The 18,664-nt window shown below is 40.9% G+C and overlaps 1 protein-coding gene across 1 annotated transcript in view; it reads left to right on the forward strand.

Annotated features, from left to right (window-relative positions):
• The window catches only part of UGT8 (UDP glycosyltransferase 8), a gene marked incomplete at both ends in the record, with an annotated part of 36,441 nt that extends 33,575 nt beyond the window's left edge, over positions 1-2,866 (forward strand). Inside the window, one exon of the mRNA XM_084252212.1 lies at positions 2,503-2,866. Within this exon, the coding sequence (XP_084108338.1) occupies positions 2,503-2,866 (364 nt within the window). The remainder of the gene's footprint in view (positions 1-2,502) is intronic.
• Between the last annotated feature and the right edge of the window lie 15,798 nt (positions 2,867-18,664).

Genomic DNA, 18,664 nt, shown 5'->3' on the forward strand with positions numbered 1-18,664 from the left:
GGGTCTGGCTTATCCCTGAACAGAGAGAAACTCTAAAATATAGCAGCACTAAGAAAAATTCCTTCCCATGAAGTGCCATGGTCTTCACCTAAAAGTTTGGTACAAGCTCCCTGGGCACATGGTGCTGCCCCTAGCACGGCTCAGAGGTGGCCTTCAGAGCTGAGCCAGTGGTATCTGGAGCTGTGAAGTCCATGACCCCCGAGGTGCCTGAGGTTGGGATCCCTTTATCTCTGTCCTGTAGCTTTTCTTTCAGTGTCTAGTGTTCTTCCAGATGCGCTATTCTGGAAAACAACTGTGTCTTGTTAGTTTTTCGAAGCAGACTTGTCAAATGGCCTGTGGGTTCGAGTAGAGGGGCTAGTTGCGGAACTATGGAGGTGGTGCTGGGTACGTGAGAGATGTAGGCCATTTGACTCATACTAGAAACTCCTAGTGTGATTGCATCCCTTGTGGGAAAAATCCCTAGTGCAGAAAAATTGTCATCGCTTTGTTTCATCTGCCTACTGCCATCTTCTTACTGGAAGAAATCTTGAATTGGAAAGCAGACTACGGCGAAGTTCAATGTCAGTCAACACTGACTTTGAGGCTACTTCTCTCTGGGAAACACCCTTTCAAACTAATTATGGGGGACACCCCAGTGTTCTTGCCTGTTTGATCCATGGACTCCCTTCCTCGGAAGGGCAGTGTCCCGGAAAGTGAACCGGTGAGTAAGCAGCAGACTTCACGAGCCGGCTCCTTTCTGAGTGGACTCCTGTTGGCCATAGTCTTGCTCTCCCCCATTCACGGTCAGGCGCACACTTCTCTCCTGGCCTGTCTGTCTTCTCCTGTCTCAGAGCACAGCTGCAGCTACAACCTCCAAGGCATGCTGTGTGCGCCGTCCAGATGCAATTTCTCTATTATGACTGGCAAATCCAGCTGGACATTGGCCTTCCAAGGGTTTTGTCCTTAGGCCAACATTGGTACGCAATTAGTACACACTTAGACTTTGAAAATGAAACATTTATTACATTATGTTTTACTGCTTTCTGTGTATCCTGCTTAAGGGATTATATAACCATTCGTAAGGACTTTTTTTTTTTTTTTAAATTGTATTTCTTTTTGCATAGAAGAGCTGGGATATAGGCCAGAGGTGTGTGTGTGTGGGGGGGGGGGGTGAGAGGAGTCACCAGAAACAGAGCGGGGAACAGAACAGGCAGAAGGACCAAAATACAATGCTGAGAGGAGCAGCAGGAGAGACAGAGGTCTGCTTCGCCATGTGGGTGGCTCCCTGGCTGGGGATCAAACTGAGGCTGTAGTAGCAATAGCACTGACACTTAACCCCTAAGCCACCAGGCCCTATGCTCTTGATATACATCTATACATGCACATACACATATACCTATATACATGCTTGTAAATATGTATTGTCATGGATAGCTTCATAGGGATGTTTCTCAGCTGCATTTCATCTAGTTAATAAACTTAATAACCTCACACTGTCACCTAACATTCTTTTAAAAATCAGGTTTTTTTTTAATGAAGTACTATTGTTTTATATCCTTATTACTTTCTTGCAAGTATAGGATATTCCCCTCAAATGTGGTCACAGGAGCTCTGCTACCACCAGTGCACCTATAGTACCCTCCACCCACTGATCTCCCCTAATCACCATCCCCTGTCTCCATCCCTCTCCCCTCCTGGATGCCTCAGATCTGTGGTCAGCTTTCAAGGGTTGGTTTTAAATTCTGTCTTTGTCTGACCCTTTGTTTGGTTTCTCTGTGCTTCACCTATAGTGACACCAGCGCATTATCGAATGTCAGTGCTTAAAAAACAGCATGGGGACAAAGTTGTGCATTTTTTCCTCTCTGCCCTCTCTGTGAGAATCTAATCAATACGCTCCCCTTCCTGGTTGAGACTGGGTGATGATGCCATTTCAGTGCCGATGGAGGGGCAGATTACACGTGTGTGTGTGTGTATGAGGTGAGGTACAGTGTAGAATGAGAACAGGATTTGGAGTGAGAGCTTATATCTGAATCTCACCTTTATAATCCTATCACATTACTTAAGTCTTTCTGGTTTTCTTCTCAGCTGGTGAAACTATTTTGTGCTCAAAGGTGGTGTTTCAAGCTTTTAACAGCACCAGACGCACACTAGGCACTTAAAAATGGATGGTCATTTTATTTCCCCCCTTTTAAGATTATTTATGCATAGAAGAACTTGAGTGTAGGCCAGAGTATGGGGGGTGAGAGGATTCACCAGAATGTGAGGAGCAAAACAGGCAGATCTACTGAAATACACTGCTGAAGGGAGCAGCGGGCAAGGCAGGAAAGGTCTGCTGCACCATGTGGGTCGGCTCTTTTGCCGGGAATCAAACACAGGCTGCAGAGGTGACTGTGTGACAGAGCTGAGTCTGAATCCCTAGGCCACCAGGGAGGCCCACTTTTCCCCATTTTTTTTTTTAAGAGGAGTGAGTCACAGTTCTGAACGTTGTGTCTACATGATCCTTCCGTTTTGCTTCCCCCACAGCTACCGTCAGAGGGCCCAGAAGCTTTCAGAAATCCACAAGGACCAGCCAGGTCACCCTGTCAATCGGACGGTCTACTGGATCGATTACATCCTCCGTCACAACGGAGCACATCACCTCCGTGCCGCTGTCTATCAGATCTCTTTCTGTCAGTATTTTTTACTGGATATTGCCTTTGTGCTTTTGCTTGGTGCTGTCTTGTTTTACTTCCTTTTGTCCTGGGCAGCAAAATTTAGCTACAGAAAAATCACAAGTTTATGGTCTAGAAATAAGCAGAGCGCAGTGAATGGACACTACCAGAATGGAATCCTCAATGGCAAGTACAAGAGAAATGGCCATATTAAACACGAAAAGAAGGTGAAATGATCCAGCAGCCCCTGTGAGAGTCCCAAATCTGCTCATTGAATTTTTATCGCTATAATTTAGTCTAACACCTACTAAAAGTCAAACGTCAGTAAACAATTCTAAAACTCCCTCATCTGATCTTACTAATGAAATTCCGTGGTTTTTCAGATGGCTGTAAAAAGCACACCCTAATATGCAAATATGTATTGTATTCGAATACTGATGCAGAGAGTTTTGGCACTGAACCTTTTAGAAGCCTTAATTATTTAAAGCAATTAAGTGACCTTGTGAGACCTTAGTTTGAAATCTCCATGTGTGTGTCTCCCAGGTAAGGGATAGTTTCTTTTCAAGACATTTGTGTGTATGTCTGTGTGTCTGTATGTTTCCTAATTAAGATAATTGTCAGCTGACTGGGGCTTACAGTGCGTGTTCTCGTTGAAGGTATAACACACACATCAGGGGTAGAAAGACAAAACCCAAACATTGCCTTTCTAGAATTTAATATGTATGAACTCAGAGCACTACCAGGAAAGAACATTTTCCCTCAGACTGATTACAGAGGAGAAAAAGCAAAGTATAAATTACACCATTTTTTTTGACTTTTATATTGTCCTTTTAGTTTTTAAATTGGTTTTGGTGTCCCTTTTCTTGACTGTGGACACTTCTAGAGAGGGGTTAAAAACCATGCAGTTAAGTAGATGCCACGGTTCTATTTTACTTTCATTCTCCACTACCGATAATTTTCCTCTGGAGGAATTTTGTAGTTTATTTGATTTTATTTTTAATGAGTGACATTAAGTACTTTATTAAGACAAAGCGACCAAGTCCTGACTTCTGTTCAAAGTACTAAAGATTATTGCTTCTATGGCATCGTTAAACATGGCCATTGTTTGCGTTTTTTGTAAATGATGCTTTTCTATAATGTAATTTCTGAATGTCCCCGTGTTATTTTCTGAAGTTTAACTTAAAAAAAAAAAAACAAAAAACACCTTCCCCCCTGCTGTTGTCTGGGCTACACAACCTATTCCACACAGGTGCCAACATTTAATTCTTTTAAATGAAACACTTGCCATATTGGTACCTGTTTGGTCTGAGAGGTTGAAGATTCTCTCAACCCATCAAAATGTACACAATATGCAGAAGGGACCAAGAAATTCTACTGCTTGTTGGTAAAAATAAGTTCCCACTTCCCCATGCTCCCTCAGCCTGTTCCCGGCAACCCTTCTCAGTCACTGGGGCTGGCATGGAACAGTGAGTGTTCACTGGAGAATCAGGAGGTAAGGCCCAAACAGCACGAAATCAGGATCTCCTGGCCAAACTGTTCTCTGGTTGGCAATTACGAGTTTTCTCCATGTCATTCTGTTTACTTAGCCTTTGCACTCGGTGTTGAGTGTAAGCTTTATTTATTCCTAGTTTGAAATCCCACAGCTGAGGGTAGAAAAGGCAACACGTACCTAATGACATTCACTAACCCAGCAAGTGTGAACTTTCTAGAATGCTGTCACTCCTCGTCATACACGATGACATACAACTTCACTCCCTCCCACCAGGAGCCGCTCTCCTCTGCTTTGAGATAATGTCATGAGTCGTTTCTTACCATTCAATGCAGAGGTCCTGCTGTCTGGACACTTGAAGAAATGGTATTTTACATAGGAGCCTATTAGTTCTACCTTTTCACAATCTTACCACAATGTTGCCGTTACGGGAGGAGAAAGGACAGAGGCAATGAGCGGTGGGAGGCTAACAGGTCTTTGGAGTGTATGCTTGAGCCGATTTTGCTTTTTTTGGAATTGGATGAAGTTGACAGTAGGCACTGACTGGATGACGACACATAAGTTAATCTCCACTGTGATAAAAACTTAATAAACATGATTTAAAAATAGAGAAGTTGTTGGAATAAAATTTTTATATAGATTTTTTTCACAATACTATGTAAATCCACAATAAACTTGTTTCTAAGACAGGTCTTCCAACCTTTCTATGTGTATTTGAGTGTCAAACCGTGTATAACATGTGAGAATGTTTGTTATTGCGCACAGGGTTTACCCTGCAGGATATCAACATGGATTGTTAAGTATAGGTATTTACTGATCACTTTTTTTCCTAGTAAGCTTATTGTTAGCCAGTTTTGGTATAAATAGACTGATTTTAAATTTTCCACACTTGGGTTAGATTCTCTAATAAAGTATAGTTTTCAAGAAGGTATTCACTTTTTTTTTTTTGAAAAAGCCTCTACAGGTATTCTCATAGCTGGTCATTATGTCCATTGCAAATGAAAATTAAATCATTTCTCTCCTAGACCCTTACCTTTTAATATCTCTGCATATAAATGTAGAGGCAGAATTGGGATGTCCAGAATTTAGGGAACTCATGATTGAAATTGGAGAGCGTTAGACACTTTGTGTTACCATTTGAGCACATTCTCAGACTCCCAATTCCTGCATCATTTTCTGGTAGGGTAGCCTTGATGATACAGTCCTCAAAGATTCACCTCTGAATTTTATCCAATCACATATTTACACCCCACTCGAAATCTGATACTCAACATACCTGCTTCACCGGGGCTGGGATCTCCCACACTGGATCCTCAAGACTCCTTCAGCGCAGCAGTGCAGGTGCTCCATCTGCTCCCACCTTCCACTCCCGTGGGGAGGCAGCACAGAGACAAGAGGCAACAGCCTGGTATTTTTACCCATTTCTTGCTTCCACCCAGACCATAAGAATATTTGTGCCCACAGGACCCGCTAGATTCCAGTAACCTACCTCGGGCTACTGCTTCCAGCTTTGCATTCTCACCAGGCACATCAGACATTGTAATTAGGCATTAGGGTGCATGGATCTACACTGACATTAAGAAGTCAGATTGGTTGTGATAACACTAAGTGCATCTTTGCCCTTCACAAACAGTAAATGCCCTGTCTGGAAGGACACAACTGTAGCGAGCTAAAAAACACATTTATGCTGTGGGGTGGGGGCAGATTGGCTTCATTTGACATTCACTGCCTCTCCTGTCAGGGGGATTTGCAGTTAAGGGCAGGCTCTGCTTCAAGGAGTTGCCTGATCGGGTCAGAGACTCGGACACCTACGTCATTACACTGTAGGTGCTGAGAGCTGCAATAGACATCTGTGCAGGGGGCTGTGAGACATGCAGGAGGCAGGAAAAGACGTCTGAAACCTGGGTGTGCACTAAAGGATTCCACCTCACCATCTGCTTGTTTTGTGATTGGTGATAGTACAACTGCCTGCCACTCACCTCATCAGAAGTGTCCTAGGAACTTCATTTTCTCTTTTACGAAAGGGTCACATATCGAAATCACACACTCAGATGTTCCTGACTTTGAAGGAGAACGCCAACATTTACTTCACTTTGAATTACCACATGGTACGGGCTTAACTCACTCTCTCTCCTCTCTCTCCTCTCTTTCTCCTCTCTCTCTCTCTCTCTCTCTCTCTCTCTCTCTCTCCTTGCCCCCACTCCCATTCTCTCTCACTCCGTACTGGCCACCACACTAAATACTTTAAACATATTATGTGTGTGACTTTAAAATATTCAGCAAAATCTGGGCCTCACTGACGGCACAAAGGGTTAGATTGCAACACTATGAAGCTATGCACAGCCACTGCAGCACCAGTTCAATCCCCCCCCCCGGGTGCTGTCCCACATGGCGCAGCAGACCTCTCCTGACTTGGCCTGTGCCCCCCTCAGCAGTGTACTTCGGTCAGTCTGCCTGTTCTGTTCCCCACTCTGTCTCTGGTGAATCCTCTCACCCCCCATGTCTCTCGCCTGTACCCCAGCTCTTGTATGTATACATAAATAAACAAAATGACTAGCATGGAATCAGCAACTCAAGATCCCAATATGTCGGATTAGCCCGGGATATACTGAATAGACTGACCTTTTTCATATCATTGTTCTTTCAGTTTTTGAAAGTGCTCTTGAAAAAATTTGGTGTCTTTTAATTCACCAACCACTTGATGAATCTACTCACCTTGTGGGAGGTCAGATGACAGAGGCCACTGGGCAGAATGGTTATTTCTTGTCATTATTCTTCACAACTCAGCTACTGACACAATTCTAAAATGGAATGATTCCAAATTTAAAAGCAATATTTAAAAGTGAGAGATCCAAAAAAAGATAATAAATTAAAAGTGAGAGCCAAAATTAAATAACAACTCAAGGGATTATTCAGTGATTTGTTTTATTACTGAGGGAGTAATTAATTCATTTTTCATTCTCAATAAATCAGCTAGTTTTTAAATATAAAATCACTTTAAAGAATGGCAATTTGAAATTGGGGTAATTGAAAACAATTTGAAATAAAAAAAAAAAACTAAGTCATATCACAAAGTAAGAGTCATCATTTCTGTTAGTAAAAATTCTCCAAAATATATATGAAGAAGCTTATCTGTATTTCTGAGATAGTAAGGTTTTTAGCCAGCTTTTAAAGGCATATATTTCATGCAAGAATGCTAACGAAATTTTTGGCAGAGAACACAAGATTTCTCCAACAAATTTTGTTGAGAAATGCCTTAGAAATTCATACAATTCAAACATTCACTTTGTCAATTTTCAGCAAAATATTATAAATTCCCAATGACTTGGGTATTTGGGTTGCAGAATAATGGCTAGCAAGAGGATGGCATGGATACTCTTAGTTTCCAAAACTTATAAACCAAAAGGCATACGATAATCATATAATTCATATTCTCGTGGGTAAATGAAACATGATTTAAGAAGTAATTCAAATAGTTCACAAGATTAATAATATGCCTACTTAGTGTAATAATACCAGCAGTTCAACAAAGCAATAAATAATCCAGTTCAGACTGGAAAATAAGACCTATATATAAAACTATACTGTTACTCAAATGAAGGAATTATAGTGCAGTCCAATAGCAAGTCTAGTATCAGCATTAAATGTCTCAGGTATTACAAAGCATTTTCATGTGTTAATAAAACCTGAAATTCTACTGAATTTTATACAACTGAAAGTACTTGATTGCTTTATTAGATTCTAACTATGATTAATTTTAACTTACAGGCACCCTATTTTGTACAGTAAATGATCATTCCCTATTACAAAGAATTGGTCGAGTACTTAATTTAATAGCCAGGCATTTTTTTGTAAGCTTTGAATCCTTAATTCTAATATTAGTATTAACTTTCTATCTTGATCAGAAGTATAAGACAACAAGAACTGTTTGTTATCAGGATCAGAGACAAGAGATAATTTTGCTACTGGGATTTGCTATTGAAAAATCTACGTTTTTTACTTAGCATAGCATGGCATGAGAGTGTAAAGTAGCTAATGTATTTGAAAGGAAGATTTTATATCTTTCTGTTAATTCTACTTTAGTTACTCTTTAATTGATGTTCCTGAGCATTTCTTTTAGCAGGTAATGGGAACTTCTGAGTTTTAAATGGGCTTTTAAATGTAAAATTAAATGTCCAGGTGTGGATGATGTGCAGTGCTGTATTGCTGGGTAACATCTATGCATTTTATTCACCAATGTATGGAACTGACAATTAGAAACTAGGTATCTGGAAAAATCCCAAGGCTGTGATATGAAAATCATCAATTCTGTGGCTATCCTGATGCCTTCTGGTTATAACAAGAAGTTTGATTTATGAGTAAAACAATTCTAGAGGGCTTAAAATGCCAGCATCAACAATTAAATAAGCCTTGGCAAAAGAAAGAAAAAAGAAGCAAATGATATATAAATCTGTATACACACGTGTGTGTGTATCAGATTGGAGTGTACATGTGTAGTAAGCATTTAAATTATACGATATAATTCTTTAGAAATGAAATTTTAAAAAATCAAAGAAGTCGAGTTTTAAGAACTAGGTCAGATGCAGCTCTGTAATTCTTGCTAAAATATTGTGAAAATCAGATGAAATTGTTATAAAATTAAATCAAACCAGTGCTCTGATTTTTTTCTTCTTTCTGGAACATCCATCTTCTTATTTATTCTGAAAAAAAAAATATTTCGAGATTTAGAAGTTTAATTTAAATCCTCGTTACAAAGAATTCAACTTAGCCCCGGCAAGGCAGGTTTTTCAACACTTTGGGATTCAAGAGACTGAAAGCAAGGGACAAGTGCACGCAGACACTTCTAAATAAATTTGCTAGATCCCCAGCGAATGGCTGTGTCAATCTGATCATTTGTGAAAGCAAAATTAATGATCAGTTTGAATAAGAAGCCAGTTTCATATTTCGTGCGGATATCATGAAGCTGTTTTTCCTGGTCTCTTCCACCTTCCACACTTGTGGTTTCCTGTCCTGGGATTTCTTCTGTTTTGCATTTTCTGACTCACCCCACCTTGCGTGGGTGCATGCTACACTTTTTATCTAATGTGGCTTTGTTTTTTGGAACATAATAAGGAAACACAATTAGAAAGTCCTGCATTCCAGATTGTAGAACGCCAAACTGAGAAAATGTCCAGTTGTATTAAAAGTCTTCTGTGTTCTAGCTGAATTGCCATTTGGGATGTGGAAGTGGGAATAGGCAGTGGCATTTTCTTTTGGGTCTGGGGAGAAACACTTCCACCGATCAAGCACATCACCCACCTCAGGGCACCCTGGATTGAGTACCCAGTGAACTGGTTTGGAACTGGTTTATCAGTTCATCCAACTCTTTCCTGTCCCCCTACTTGGTCAAATTAAAATTCTTATACAGGGGCCTCCCTAGTGGCATAGGGGTTGAAGACAGGACTATCAAATTATCCGCAGCCAATGCAGCATGAGTTGGATCCCCTGCCAGCCAGGAGCAACCCACATGGCGCAGCAGACCTCTCCTGACCCGCCCACTGCTCCTCTCAGCAGTATTTCAGTAGGTCCACCTGTTCTGCTCCCCACTCAGTCTCTGGTGAATCCTCTCACCCCACACACCACTGGTCTGCACCCCAGTTCTTACCTGCGTATTTTTTTTTTTAAGATTGATGTATAAATCTTTATTTTTTTTTAAGATTGATTTATTTAGGCGGGTAAGAACTGGGGTTCAGGCCAGAGGTGTGGAGGGTGAGAGGATTCACCAGAGACAGCGGGGAACAGAACAGGCAGACTGACTGAAATACACTGCTGAGGGGAGCAGCTGGTGAGATAGGAGAGGTCTGCTGTGCCATATGCTCCTGGCTGGCTGGGATCAAACTCGTGCTACAGTGTCTGAGGATAGCTTCATAGGTTGTGTCTTAACCCTTTGCACCACCAGGGAGGCCCAAATCTTTACAAAAATATAAAATTCTTACACAAATTGCTTGGGCAGATAAAGGCCTTTGTCTTCCCATGGAAGCTGCCTCTTTAACACCTATGCTCCCCATCAGGCTTCTCTGTACAGGTGGTATTTTATCTGTTTCTTCAATTCTTGGTCACTAAGCATCACTCATATGAACTTAACATCTGTTCACCTAATAGGAACAGAAGCAGCTGGATCTGCAGCCAGCTATCTGGTAGATGCAAAGGCCTAACACTGGCCCCAGGCCTGCAAGATCTTTCCTCCACTTAGGAGACATTGGCTTGGTCTTGGTCAATGAGCAGAGAGGTGTGGGCAGCAAAGCAAGGACAACTGGGGAACGAGTTAGCATTTTCTGATTGAGAATGACTTCAGAATGCCTCTCCTCTTTTTCACCATGTTTTGTTTTGTTTTGTTTTAATCCAGTTGGTACATTTCAGGGATATTCCAGAGAAGTGCTTACCTGAGCTAGAGAGATGGTTCCTCTAACCATGTGATCTGTGTTCTTTGCTTTGCCCCCAGAGAGTAGGTGGGAAGGGACAAAGTCAAGCAAAGACCTTTAAAGGTCTTGAATATAGGACCAGAGAGGTTAATGGGATTTGGCAAATGCACGACTTTGGCAGCATCCAGGCCTGGTTGGCCTGCGGGTCCTACTATGCCTGTGATGTTCTAGCAACCCAGCCCCCAGCATAGGCAGTTGAGCTTGTAGCTGTACTGACTCAGGGGCCACAATTGTGCTTGTTGGAGAGTGCTGAGCCGGACAGAGGCAGAACTTATCTCTGCTTATCATTTATTTCCTCAAATAAGAGGGAAATGACAGCAAATTAATAATTTATCATTTTCCAGTTTTAAAAGTCAATAGATAAAGGTATCATTCATCTACATGGAAATTTCTTTTATGAGCAAGGATATTTTATTATTCTGCTACCTTCCAGATGTCAGCTTTAGTATTTTTTCAAAAGAATTAAGGCTGAAACAAATATTTCCTTTTCCCCCCACATTTGAATTTTCTCAGGTAAGCATAAAAAACCTTCTCTTTTTGTGATTCCTGATGTGACTGGCTAAACTACTGCTAAATATTTATGGCAAATGATTTCAAATTCCCCAGACAATAGAATCTCTGAAAACTCAAACTAAAAGCAGATGGGGTAACCAGTAAAAATTTAAAGGTATTCTAGAATCTGATTCCTACTTTATAGCGCTTTGTTTTTATTCTATCAGAGGGATAAATAGCCTTCTATTGTCCTTCTTTCATTATCACTTTATACCATTCAGGCTTTAAAGTTCCTGTCTTAAGGGCATCATTCTAAAGACCATTAGCAAATACAAAAGACAGCTAATTACTATGCCTCCTGAAGACAGGAACCACTAATCACCGATTAAAGCTAATGACTCGTTACTGTCATTGTGTATGGCTGGGGAGCCGTGTTTGTGAGTTACTTTTGAGTCTTCATAACTGTAAACTAAAATTTGTGAGTTGTGGGTTACTGGCTAGTTTTGGGTTGTTTAAGGCTTCCTACACACCGAATTTCACCGATGGCAGCCCTGAAGCCCCTTACCGGTCAGTCCAAGCGCTCTCCTGAGCTCCAGGTAGGAGAATACCTTGTTGTCATCAGCATCAAACAGCTCTAGTTCTTCCTGCTCTGGTGCTTCTTCCCCGAGAAGATTCTGGATTTCATCATATGTTAAATACCCATTGGCGTCGCTGTCAGCGCTGTAGAAAAGGACTTGGAGATCTATGGATAAAAAGGGTTTGTGTAGTGCAACTCAAATGTTCATGTGCCTTCAGATCAGTGTCCTGCTACTGTTACCAGTCAGTCCTACTGTCCGCACACTTGGCTGGACATTGACTTTGAGGCTGGGCTTCTGCTGTTCAGCTCCTAAACAACTTGATAGTCCTTACTCCAAAATCACCCTTTACTCCAAATCATCTGGTCACTGACTTGAGTAATCTGTTAATCTGTATTCTCATGGCATTTTTGTGTTTAAATGACAGTGCTTTTCTCTTCCATTTGCCTTATTCACATAGAATATTCCCAGTCATGGAGATTACTTTTTTTTTTTTAATTTTATTCATTTATACAAGAGCCAGGGTAGAGGCCAGATACGCGGGAGGGTGAAAGGATTCACCAGAGATAGAGTGGGGAACAGAACAGGCAGACTGATGAAATACACTGCTGAGGGGAGCAGCGGGCGAGACAGGAAAGGTCCCCTGTGCCGAGTGGGATTCTCGCCGGCCGGCCGGGATCGAACCCGTGCTTCAGAGACCGCAGACAACTTCACAGAGCAGCGCTCAACTGCCTGTGCCACCAGGGAGGCCCGAGATTACTTTTTGATAGGTTTATTGGATCAACCTGCTCTCCTACAACTATTACTGAAAACATCCATCCGACTAAATTTTAAAGAACTTTTCCCTGTCTGACTTACATACAGTCTCTACCTATCTTCTATCTTCCTAACATTTCTAAATTTAACATCAAAATCTGCCTACTCTTTCCCCTGTCCTTTCTGAACACACGGACATCACTGTGTAGTTGATAGCATCTATAAAACTTATTTTCATATACATAGAATCAAGTGTCTCTTCCTTGATAACATCACTAAAGAAGATTCCTTTGTCAGTATTCTTATCCTGTCATCCTCACCGCTATAAGTTCTGCCTTTATTAAAATACTATCAAACATTGTTTTCTCTGTTTCTAAAGTGCCAGTCACTGTATGTGATGCTGGGCACGCATGGATGAAGAAACCATAGTCCCTGACTTCAAGGAGACAAACCAGCCAGCACACAGTTCCAATCAGCAGTGGGATATACACTGTATTGTAGGTAGAGACAATGTGCCATTGAAGCAGAGAGAATGAGGGAAGATTCCAGCCACCTGGGGTTGTTTTAGTGGTATCAGAACAGAAGCTTACCAGGCGGTGAAGTAAAGGTAGTTAGTGACAGGCATGACCCTATGGACAAAGGCCCGGGGTTTGAGAAAAATGTGGTGCACGAGTCCAAGTGTTTTGGTCTGACAGGAGTGCACGGGACAAGGAGGTGACTTCACAGTAAGGACACGTTCCCAGCTGACATCAGCCTTTTTTATCTCCGGGTTATCATTGTTAAACAGGCTCTGCATTCATTCGCTAGTTAGTGCCTTTCCATAGGATGCCTGCCTCAGTCCCTGAGTGCTGAATACTGGGTCAGAATGCCCAGCTTTCAAACTGCTGGTGTCAGGCTTCTCACAATGCAGATCATTTGATATAAAATTCCTTCGAGAAAATAAGCTAAATTCTAAGCTAAAATAAGTATAACACATGCAAATTCATCTGTGCTTGGCTTAGAAAATGTTGGTCCATCCTTCCATTTCATCAAAAACACTGCAAGCTATACTTCTGAGCAACATCTTTAAAGACTCATCACCCAAAGCAAAGAATGTCAAAGAAAAGATAAACACCTGGGATTACATCAAAATGAAAAGATTCTGCTCGTTCCTCTTCAAATCTCATCTTACAACTTACCCTTTATATCAAGACTTCTCAGGCGGGGTTATGCCCTCCGCCCCCATTTTTTCTTCTGACTTTCTGTGTTCTTGGCTCTTGCGAGCAGCCCAGGCTAGGTAGGTTCACCATTGGTTCTAGTGCCTTGAAAGAGAATTTGTGCGTCCTTGGCATCTTTTCACTGGCTTTGATGGTAAGCAGGGAAACAAGCCAGCAGGGAGACAGCAACTTGAGCTCCCTGTGAATCTCTATATGCTCTTCTCCCTGGGCTTTTCCAGGAGCTCTCTCGACTCTTCCTTCTCCACCCACGCTCAGCCTCTGACTAGCTCCGCCCTTACATCCCTGACCTGCACGCTCAGGTGTGCACATTTGCTCACGCGCACACACCCACGCTCAGGTGCCCACAGTCAGGCATTTCTACCCCGCACCCATGGACCCTTCATGTTAACAAGATCAAGGCCACAGGTGATAGCCACAGAGGCCAATGGTGTACAAGCCTGATCATCTGCATTTATACTACAACGGCTACTCTTCATAATTGCTCACATGCTCTTTTCCCCATGGAAGACACTGTTTTGGTGACATTTTGTATGTTTTCCCAGCATGTAGCACACATCTGAGCCTAAGAAACATACAAAAAATGCTTGTCTGATGAATGAGAGCATTCTAGATCATTTTGTCTCAAAGCTTCTGCATCAGCTTGTTAGGATCAAGGATGAGATTTTGGGGTAGTAACAGGAATGAGCATATTTAGATAAGATGTATTTAACAGCTCTGGCCACTCTGCCATAAGTGGCCTTTTTAACTTTCTCCCAGTATTAAACCCTCTTTATTCTCTTTTCTCCCCTCAGGTCTCCCACCTCACGCACTCTGTCTGTATTGTTCATTAACATTTAGTCAGTATCTACCAGGGGACAGGTTCTCAGCAAAGATGGTGGAGTTAACTACTTAGTTAATTCTTTTCAGCGAAAAGTCTATGGGAAGAGTAGGAAAGCTCTTCCTTTGACAATTAAATCCACATTGTTCTTGATCTGTTTGTATAATAGTTGCCTTTCTCCCTTGCCACCCTGAAGAAGTTATAGATGGTATAAATACAGCATGCACTGTCCACATTTATCAGCAAATGTAAAATTAATAAACTACATATATCCTGATTTGTAGACCGCTGTAGGGCAAGGTCAAATTATAAGGCTTTCTGCCCTCCTGCCATCAGGATAGATGATGGATCCCTGCAGTCCTGAATGCATGCCTGATGGTGGGCACCTAGAGTAGGGTGTGGGCATAGGTAGATGGGATTCACCTGGGCTGAGACTGAGCTTTTTAGGGGCGGCATCACAGGGACGTCAGCAGAAAAGAAGCAGAGAAGCAGAAGCAGAACTGCGAGAGAAGCAGAGAAAACGTGAGAGAAGTCCGGAGAGCCCAGAAAGAGTGAAGACTTGCTAGAGGCTGGGAGGCCTGCCAGTCTCCCAGCCCCCTAGCACCCCTACCTGCCATGTACCTGGTAAATCTCAATAAAAGCCTGCAAAACCCACTGAGGACTCTCTTGGACTCCTTCTTTACCCAGTCGGCTGGATCAGAAAACCTGCACTGTGTCCATTTCTGCCCCCTCTACAACCACACACAAACTATGTGTTATAATATATGGCAGGCTAACTAGTTGTCAATAAAGATGTTATTAAAGACAAACACAACAATGACATTATTTTAACATGAGTAGAAAGCTTGGAATAAGACAAGAACAACTTATGACCATATCCTATTAAAGGCAGGCAACATGAGGTCATTTTATTATATCTTTTAATGACCATTTTCACCATTTTGGAAAACTCCATTATTTTTTCATGAATTAATATTATTGTATTACTCATGCATATGCAGATAATAAAAGATTCATTAAAAGTTAAGAACTGGACACTTTTTATACACAGCCTGAGTGTGGATCGGGTTTATGCCTCAAAAAATTGAATACTAATCATTTAAGTTCCTATGGCTCTTCCTTTCATTTTGTAGAATAAATGATAGTAATGCTGCAGGAAAAAATGAAGAAACTATGCTTTGCAGTCATCTCTAGCCCCAGAGTGATTTTAGACTTAAATGTATAAAAATATATGGATTGATAAGGCAAAGGAAAAAAATATGTGGGCACGTAAATTACACTTGATGTTTTATATATATCAGATAAATATGCCCAAGAATTAGGAAGGTAGCACAGAGACAAATGATTCTAACTCGTTGACTCATTCAGATGATGTCCTTGGACACCCAGCTTCCTCTCACACTGTGAAACTCACCTGTAAGATTCTTTATGAATGAAATGGTTATCTTGGGTTTCTCTTCCAATATTCCAGAATCCATAGCTTCTGCAGGAGCTTGTGATGCTGTTTCTGGAATAGCTGTTTAAAAGAGAACAAATCATCTGCGATGCTGGTCTAAGAGATGTGAGAAAATAAACAGACACATGCTTGGTGTAGGAGATCTCGGCAAACGAGATGTCAGCGTAAAATAGCTCCCTCATCCTAAGAGCATCACGCCATGTGACCTGGCACTGAATGCCTAATTCCACATCCTTTCCACTGGAAACAGGACCTGAGGACTGCCCATTCTCACTGGGTCCTGTTGCATTTCTTTTTCCCTCCCTACTCAGTGCTTGTGCAGCAGGGGTTATTCAGGATTCACTTCTTTGTTCACGCGGAGGTGCATTTAATGAGCTCCAGGCTATCCTCGCCCCTAGACCGTGTACTGTGAATACCAGGCTGCACAGGATGTTGTCTTGGGCACGGAGACTGCTTACTGCCTGATGCCACGTTCGGATCCTGGCGCTCTTTGGAGTTGTTCTTCCTGTTTGTCATTGTCCACACAGCTGTTTGATCAGAAAGGTGGTTGAGCCCACATTTGAGGTTATTAATTGGCATGGAAATCTCAACCTGGCCACTTCCTGCAACATCACACCTTAAAAATCTCTCTCTGGGGCCTCCCTGGTGGCCTTTGGGTTAAGTCTCAGCACTATCACTGCTTCAGACTACATAGCATACTTCCTCCAGAAAACAGAAAACAGTTCTGAAGTTGCCCTTGTGTTGATTCTCTCACCCACCGGCCTGCCAGGCTTCTGTATCTCAGAAAGGCTGGCTGCCTCAGCTCCCATTATAAACTCCTCTCTGCTTCCATCTGATTTTTCAAGGTTGTACTGCAAGTAGTTACCATCTTTCCTACATATTACTATATCTCCCTTTTCCCCCAGCATCCCCAGAAGAATAAAAAGATTTCTTGGTATCATCCATTTTTGAAAAATAATTCTGTCTTCCTCTAAGTATTTTCTTTTCCTTTCATTATAAAACTCCTCAGAAAATGTACCCCCGTTCTTTAAGTAACCCACTTTGACTTTTCACAACACTCAGCATTATCTAAAATCATCTTATTTGTGCTTATCTCTGTCAATGAGACCATAACCCCTGTGAGGGCAGGGTCAAGTTCTCTGTTGGCCACAGCAGTGCCTGGCTATCGCTCCTTGTTAGATAAATATTGCCAAATCAACAAAGGTTGGAGGGAAGATAATTCTACCAAAGTGTGAGGACAACCAATGCAATTCATAATTCTCTCTGTTGATCACACCAAATCTTTATCCTTTTCCTAAATGTAAGGAAACAACACATTCTATAAAACATTACAACTCCCTCCAAATCCTATCTCTGGCCAGTGTGAACTGAATAAAAAAGTTATTGGTTTATAAGGAATATGGCACAACCAAACAAAAGTTTCAAAGAAAGTTTTGTTAATTACAAATTGATGTCTCAATTTTTTTCAAGTTGTTGTGCAAAGTTGGACCATTTCCGCCATTCACAAAATGTTAATAAAAGTCCATGAAATATAACTGGGAGAAATAAAATGTTGCTCAGGTTAACACTTTACCAATATGTTTTTGTCGTTACTTTCACCTGAGGGATTTGGGATTAGTATGAAAAAATCTGAAGTCTCTCTTGTAATGATTATTGCCTGTTATCGTTCATGAATTTGCTCACTCCGCAGTAAGCACATACAAATGACCTAATATATGCCAGAAAATGTGCCTGAATTAGGTGCAAAAGCAATGAATTAAACATGTATCATGCCCACCCTTTTCTGATCTCATCCCAAAGCATATTATCAGTAAAATAATAAGCGAATGATCAACATACCAGAAATATCATAATTTTGACTAGCTGTTGCAAATGGTAGTCCAGGAGTATTTAATTTCTTTTTTTTTTCTTGGAAGGATAGAGTTGTTGATGTGTGATCATTTAAACGTTCCCTCTGGGTGATAGTCAATGTATTTTCCAGAAAATAGAAATTATCTTTAAGTTGATAAAGTTGTAAGAAAACATCATCCAACTCCTAGAAAGCAAGTAATAATTTGTGAGTGCTTAAAAGAATATAAAATATGCTCCAAAATAATGGTTTCCAGCATATCAAATTATGTTTTCTAAAGAACTAGAAGATACAAAGTACATCCAGGGAAAACATTTTATACCCAAAGTGGTTTCTGATAGCTCATGAGAAAGAAAAAAATTGTGTATTTAAGAGAACTTATTTGTTATTTTATTATCAACTTTTTGATCTCTTTCGGCTTAAAAATCTATCAGTCAGGTGGACCTCAACCTACCAATTTTAATCAAAGAAGAGATCATTAGATTGGATTTTTCATATAAAATTATACAAGTGGTAAGGAAATTAGTTCTTTAAAGGAAAATCTACTATAAAACTTTATGAAGCAAATAATTCCATTATTCTTCCATGTGGGAATTAATCTAAAGGTGAAAAGTGTCTATTCAAATCATTTAAATCAATTAAGTTTGTAAAATCCATTGTTAAATTCATCTTGGGCTCATAATAATGTTCATAATGACATAGGAATAGTTTCAGTTGCAAGCAGTATTGTATTTCTGACAATAGTGAGGCATCTCATGGTGAAACAGACCAATCTAATCTTACTTCCTAATGAAAATTAGAGTGAAATTATATTCCTATGTATTGATTATGAATATGTGAATATAGATGTATTAGCATGAAGCAGCTCTACTAGGAGCTGGTAAATGATACAGTGTGATGTTTCTATTAAGAGGTATTTTAA

Source organism: Talpa europaea, assembly GCF_964194135.1.
Source record: "Talpa europaea genome assembly, chromosome: 13".
NCBI lineage: Eukaryota > Metazoa > Chordata > Mammalia > Eulipotyphla > Talpidae > Talpa > Talpa europaea.